At 44.4% G+C, this 7500-nt stretch overlaps 1 protein-coding gene across 1 annotated transcript in view; it reads right to left on the reverse strand.

Annotated features, from left to right (window-relative positions):
• LOC125309295 (ephrin type-A receptor 3-like) overlaps positions 1-7500 on the reverse strand; it is a 69784-nt gene that overhangs the window by 24952 nt on the left and 37332 nt on the right. The window contains 2 exon segments of the mRNA XM_048266101.1: positions 5850-5958; positions 7260-7422. Of these exon segments, the coding sequence (XP_048122058.1) occupies positions 5850-5958; positions 7260-7422 (272 nt within the window).

Genomic DNA, 7500 nt, shown 5'->3' on the forward strand with positions numbered 1-7500 from the left:
CAGGACTTTTCAGTACTACTTTTTTTAAAGCCTGCATCTATAAAACATCTCAAGCGCGCTCTGAATTCAGTAGAATTAATTACTCCTATAAATATGTAATAGTGTCGTACAGCAATAACCATGATTTATCAGATGGTCCACACATCACTTCCAGCGATAGCTTTTAATGCATTATTTACAGGTTTTGGGCTTACAACAGCTTTTTAAATGGCTATAAGTTACACTCCCTATGGTGGTCCTGTTCGGCAATGAGTATAGCAATCTATGCAATATTTATGATAGCTGTATCGAGCACAAGGTGTTTTTTTTCCCCAACAAACGAGACTTACTGTACCTGGAACTGGCCTGCTGAAGATGTGAAAGGCTGTGTTTAAATGGGATTAATGGTTTGGATGAGCTGATCCCTTTCCTCCTTGCTTTCATACAAGACTAATACATACTCCTGGAGGAGTTTCTGATGAGGAGCCACTGAATAAGTCTGCTGTCTCTGTTAGATAACAACAACATAAGAGGAGACAGGAAAGAAAATGGAGCAAGAAAACGAGCAAGGAAGAGAGAGAATGAGAGAGAGAGAGAGAGAGAGAAACGAAAGGATAGAGAACAAAGATGTCTCTGGAGAATGATGCATCTTTAACCTCTGTCGTTCCCCTCTGATGGGACGATGAGAAATGGATTTACCGGCTTTTGGGTAATTATAAAAGAGGGAAGGGATGAGGCCCTGGGAGTCATAAATCTCCATCCCTATGAGGGGGCGAGGTGTTTTAAAAACCTGGAGTCAGCATTCATTACGCTAATTGAAATAGGAGGAAAAATGACTCTCTCGATGTGTGTGAGTGAGAGCATGAGTGAGTGAATGAGTGTGTATGTGTGTGTGTGTGTGTGTGTATGTGTGAGTGTTCATGTGGGTGATACATTTTAAAGCTCAATCCTGCTGAAAACTCTTTACACAAACTCACACACTACACACTCAGTTTTTAATCTTAACACTTGCAGGAGGCCTACTGACACTTCTTGCCTCGGCACCTAGTGTTAAAATCATTACAGAAGGACTTGCATATGCCCTACACCCCCTATACCCCAGACCGTGTGATGGCACAACCTGCTATCTGTCAAAGCTCCATGTACGTCAATAATGACTGACTCTAGAACAGTTTTTATACCACAAAGGAGACTTATGATGAAAAGCTGGACTGTAAGATATCATGGCTACTGAGACATGAGACAAGTGAGCAGCTATCTGAGTGTTTGGGTATTGTCAGCATTGACAGTATGTATGTCAATGCTGACAGTATGTTTGTATTCTTCAGCAGACACTACCAGTATTCATCAGTAAGACCAACCCATGAAAATCCTTTATCTGTCCAACTGTATTCCAAGCCCTGGAGGACAGCTTAGTGCCCCCTGGTCACTCCTGATCGTTATGGTGAGGCTGAAATGGAACAGCTTTTATGAGCCTTCTGGACCGCATCGGTTTACTGAGCTGCTGGTGTCGGTTCATCCATGCCCATAATTGTTGGGATGAGACATAGAGTCTATATGGCTAAATCAAGATAAAGTAGCAGAGCTAAGCAATCACACACACACACACACACATATATGCATATTCATGAGCACATCGAACCTGTTTGTATAAAACATTTCAAATAGATTATCCACAGTTTTTTTTTTTTAATATATGCATCTTCCAGTCAGACACGTGTTTTTACACTTTCCTTTTCTCTATAGAAGAGACACTGAATCCTGGTAATTCAAACTTAAACACTTCAACTGGTGCTTGAGTAGGATCCAGCCCCAAATACATGGAAATTGAGTGAAATTACTTCATTACTGCGAGTGTGAATTCTTTGGCCCTAATCTGCTTTTAAGACTTGCAAATGATGCACATCTACAGGCTGATTACCACACACCTGTGAGTGCAGCCTCGTGGCGGCATTTGGCAAACCTGCTGGGACCGAGCGCGGTAACCGCATAGGGTAGCCAGCCTAATTAGCGCAACACTGCCATATTTTTAATTGCTTCTCCAAGAAAATAAGAAAAAAAGATGGAGGGACGGCGCGGAGAAGAGGGAAAAAGGTAGCGTGACGAGTGGACCGCCATCTGTTGATATCGTCACAGTCCAATCATGAGCGCCTACCTGGAGTGCTGGCCAAGTTGGCCAGCAGGGTCCAGCACATGTTCAGGAACGCGACATGAACATTGCACCGCCAAGCTCCATTTCCAATGGCTATTTGAGCTGCTTTCTCTCTGTTCTGGTCTCCCATTTTGGTCTGTCAATTGCTCCCCATGCTCCCATCAAGGCCTGACATTGCATGCCATGCTGACACATTACCTCTCACAGATATTACTGGAAATCAGTGTCTAAGGCAGCGGTGGGCAAACTGCGGCTCGCCCCCCGAGCATTTAATTGGGTTATCAGGGTGCTCGCTATTTTTTTCCTGCGATAGATGACATTGGTTAGCTTTCCTGCAAACTGCTTTTCACTCTCCTTAGAGAACGTTTACAATGTCAACGTCAAAACATCATGTTAAATAGAGATACTCTTAGTTATCTCCTTTGCAGCAGATCTAACTTGAACGTTATGCTACTCCATTTAATTGGGAATGCGTCTGCGCTCACGAGAGGGGGAGAGAGCGGCAGGTTCCAGCTGGCTTGTCATTGTTGATGATTGATATCTCCTTCTTATAAGAACCTTTTAAAAGGACATCATGAAGGCAACAGTAGTTCCCACTACTGACCATTTAAAAACTGTGAGAGGGCACAGACATAGGTACGCACTAGCTATAGCAGAGCGGAGCTGGCAGATCATTGAGAACTAAACGTGAAATATTCTTAAAGCGGCAGTGCACAATTTATACATGTGTTAAACAGCATCAAAATGATAGGGTATAAAAAATGTATTTTTGTGTATTTGTGTATTTTTGGGTGACGGGGACGGGGGGCAATTTTCAAAACCCAATGTGGCCATTGAGCCAAAAAGTTTGCCCACCCCTGGTCTAAGGAGATGGCATTGCAGCTGACCTCAGTGGTGAAGTCAACTGACAAGGGAGTTCTATCGGACCAACAGACCAACAGACCATCTCAGTTATAAAATTCTGCTATAACGTTAAGTACAACCAGTGGTCCAGAGTGCTAACCAGCCATGGCCCACTGGTTAGCACTCTGGACTTGTAACCGGAGGGTTGCCAGTTTGAGCCCCGACCAGTGGGCCGCGGCTGAAGTGCCCTTGAGCAAGGCACTGCTCACCCTCACTGCCCCCTCGAAGCCATTGCCAAGTAGCAGGCAGCTCACTGCGCCGGGATTAGTGTGTGCTTCACCTCACTGTGTGTAATTCACCGATTGGGTTAAATGCAGAGACCAAATTTCCCTCACGGGATCAAAAAATATACTATACTATATATACTATACATACAATGTGTTTCCAAAACATGTGGATTCACACACCAAAACATGTGGATTCAGAGCATTCATTCACTACAGCAACTAATAGTGCAATGATAATACATCAGCCTCTGGCAGATTTAGATTAGGACTGAAGCCAACATGGAATAGAAATACTGTGTGTATTAAAATAAATGGAATGCAAGGCAAAGCCAACCCTGCTAGGTCCTACAATCATTAAAATGTTGGCATTTGAGCATGGAGTTGTTTATTAAACAGTTTATCCTGTGTGTGTATGCATGGGTTGTACCTGAAGTTTATTTGAATCATGTATTTTGCAGGTTTGTGAAAACCATCAACATGTCAATTATTGTTTGTTGTTCAGTCATCAAAGTCCAGAGGACTCTCTGGGCAAGTGTGTAGACTTCAAAACTGAGGCAATAATTCAAGTGTAGAGAGTAGTAAAAGTAGAGTCAAGTAGAATAGTCAAACTGTAGAGAGCCTGTGTGAGACCAGAGCAAAGACTTATACGCTTGACATGCAGAGTATAGAAGTGACTTTTTTCCCCCACGCAGAAGCTTGTAGAACGCAGGAATCTGGAATCAATGACCTAGAACTGTCAATTCCAGTACTCTGTAGTCTGAGGGCACCATTTCCTTCATCGCCAGCTCACACTTATAGGCCACCAACACACACACACACACATACAGTACATACACACACATACAGTACACACACACACAAACACACACACACACACACACCAGCAAGCCAATGGTTGACTGGAGACAAAGCCGGTTGGAGCTGGGTGGTGTTGGTGAGCAGTGCCACAGGACTGCATCTGATTAAAATGTTTACATTTGCCCTCTCTATGATGTCCCTAGCTTCCTCTCTATATTCAGAACGCATCAGAGGGAATTAGCATTGACAGGACCCACATTGCATTCCAAAGAGGAAACAGACAAACACTGAAAGGGGTATTTTCATTAAACATACAAATACAGGGCGGAGGGTTTGTGCATTCATTTTCTGCCATGAATGTTCTGTTTAAAAAATACATGGAATAATAAAGAATGTAGAATGTATTAAACTAAACAAAAGACCCCTTGGCTAAACACAGGATCTATTCTTGGAGTTTGATTGTGGAAATGTATTGCAGATACACAGACATAGACGCAGTAGCCTACATCACAGAAGCAGAATCATCACATCAACCTGTACCAGACCTATAGAGACAGCTAATGTAATGACCACTAATGTAGCTAAAGTAGCTGATGTTAAGTCTTCTGTTCAAACAATGAGCTGATGCCTAAGACTCTAAAGCCGTTGAGGGCTTGCCAGTAATACGGCTTTACTCTCTGTAGCACCTTTTTTCTATGTCCACCTCTTCGTTCGTGCCCCTTCTTCATCATCTGCTTCCATCAAGTGACCTCTCATTCTTTTACCCTGCATGCTGCTCTTCCACTTCCTCACGCTCTTTCAAGCTGCTTTTCTTTTTCTGCTTTCGAGTGTTGCGCTTTCATCTTGTGAAAGAACAGAAAGATAACTAATCCCCAAGGGTCTCTGGCGGGATCCATTGTGTGCGGTTTCACCCAGACACGCCTCCATGCCCATGTAAATGCGTACAAACACACACACACACACACACACACACACACACATACACACACACACACACACACATGCACACACACACACACACACACACACACACACACACACACACACACACACACACACACACACATACACAAACACAAATACACAAATACACACACACACACACATGCACAAACACAGACAGACAGACACACACACACACAAACACACAAACACAGACACACACACACACACACACACACACACACACACACACACACACACACACACACACACACACACACACACACACATAAACACAAATACACACACACACACACACACACGCACACACACACACACAAAATCATCCCTCCCATTGCATTTCATTCTCCATGTTTCACATCCTCCCTGTGAGCTCAGCGTCTAAATAAATTATGAGACATGCTCATCTACGGTATTGGCTGCGTTGCGAACCTCTGGTTCCAATGTGCTGCCGCTATCATTACATCGCCCCCCCACCTCACCATCTGATGCCTCGCGTCAGCTTTTTTTCCTAAGTGCCCTTGTTGGGGTTAATTAGATGGAGAGGAAATTGTTTTATTGACGAAGGCACATCATTCAGCCCCCAAACGACCTACATAACTACTCATCGCCACCGAGCACCTCCGCAACTCCCACAATCCATAAATGCTGAGCACGGAGGTAACCACTGGTCAAACGCTCTGTATTTGCCCTGATCTGAGCTTGTTTAAGGCTCAGGAACACAAGGCGATCATTAGCCCACTGACACATTATCAGTAAAGGGCAGGGGAAAGTGGTCACCCAAGCCATCCCTCCTATCCTCAGATGCTAAAGAGACTTCCACTTACCTTCCACTCACAACGAAGCATGCTACCAACAGGACCAGCAACACGATGCCCCCCGCGACGGACGCAGCCAGGATGGTGGACTGGTTGGGGTCTCCAACGGCCAGCATGTCTGTCACAGGGCACAGAAGAGGAGTCACTTTCATGAACTTCCCATTACAGTATACAAGCACTTGGAATCATTGGAGTCTATTGTAACTGTAATGACACTATTGAAATCAATTGTGCCAACAACAAATTATATAATCAGCTGTGGTATATACAGTCAATAGCTCCAATCCAATCAAACTAGACAAAGATTTTTTTCCAGCTTTCTTTTTTTATTGACAGTCCAAAAAGCAGAATGTGTTTAGAAATAGATTGCAGGGAAATCAGTGGGAAGCCTTTGGTGAGAAATAAAACTAGCACAAAGAGAGCAAGATGAGAAAACCTATATGTTTACAACTTCAAACAAACCACAAATAGATCAGTGGTGGGTTGACAATTCAGGCAGAAACGTGCCTCTATCTCTCTCTCCCTACCTCCTTGGAGGCTAGTTGAGCTCCCTCCAAAGATAAAAGCCTGTACTATTAAAGCTTTACAGTGCTTAGAATGTGCACGGCTTGGCCTTGAGATCAAATCAACCGTCTTGAGGTATCACGCCTCCAGAAAATAAACAGCTTTTTAATAGGGGAGGAAAACTGTTGAAAACCCAATCAGATGGCCTCTTGAAAGCCTGAACAAAACAAAAACAAAAGCTTGTAAATCCGAGGGAATTGAGCGGCATGAAAGCAAATCCTTCCCGAGGGCTTATTATTGTTCGTCTGTCGTGTGTGGGAGACAATGGAGCGGAGAGGAGCACCACACTCGGCATTAATTGTGTGGTCGTGCGCTCGTTTGAAGTGATCTACCTGTGAGGGGAGACAGAAAGAGGGATAGAGAGAAAGAGAGAGAAGGATAGAGAAAGAAGGGGTAGAGAAGGAGAGAGAGAGAGAGACTAGAGAGAGGGATAGAGAGACAGAGAGAGAGGTTTGGGATCTATGTGTTCTAGGAGGTTTGGGATCTATGTGTTCTAGGAGTTTTAATGATGCCTGAATAGCACTGCCTCTGCTTGGAGGCACACAGACACCCACAGTCCCACCACACAACAGAGGATTTACTGAGCCCATACACACCTGGGTCCAACAAGAAGAGGGGGATATAGGAGATGTGGGTATAAAGATTCAGAGAGGAGAAGGCTTCTAAAGATGAGTGAGAGGATCAGAGAGGAATGAACTGAGACACAGACACAATGGAATAGAGAGAGAGAGATAGATAGATAGATAGATAGATACTTTATTGATCCCCAGGGAAAATTCAAGCGGAATTCAAGAGGGAGAGAGAGAGAGGGAGGGGAGGAATGAGAGGGAGAGGAAGAGTCGTGGTCTCGCTCACCCTCATGGCTCGTCTCCAGCTCGATCTCGCCACCGTAGTTGCCATGGCCACCTTCAGTGCGGGCCCGCACTCGGAACACGTAGGTCGTCCCCGGCTTGAGTCCGTCCACCGTCATCACATTGGCCTTGGTCTTCAGGACCGTGTAGTTTTGGTCTCGTTGGTTCTAAGTGAGGCGGAAAATTCCAGACAAATGGTTAGTGACAATGTGCTCTCAAAGTTGAGGGTTACTTTTTTGCTTCCC

Source organism: Alosa alosa, chromosome 16, assembly GCF_017589495.1.
Source record: "Alosa alosa isolate M-15738 ecotype Scorff River chromosome 16, AALO_Geno_1.1, whole genome shotgun sequence".
In the NCBI taxonomy this organism is placed as follows: Eukaryota; Metazoa; Chordata; class Actinopteri; order Clupeiformes; family Clupeidae; genus Alosa; species Alosa alosa.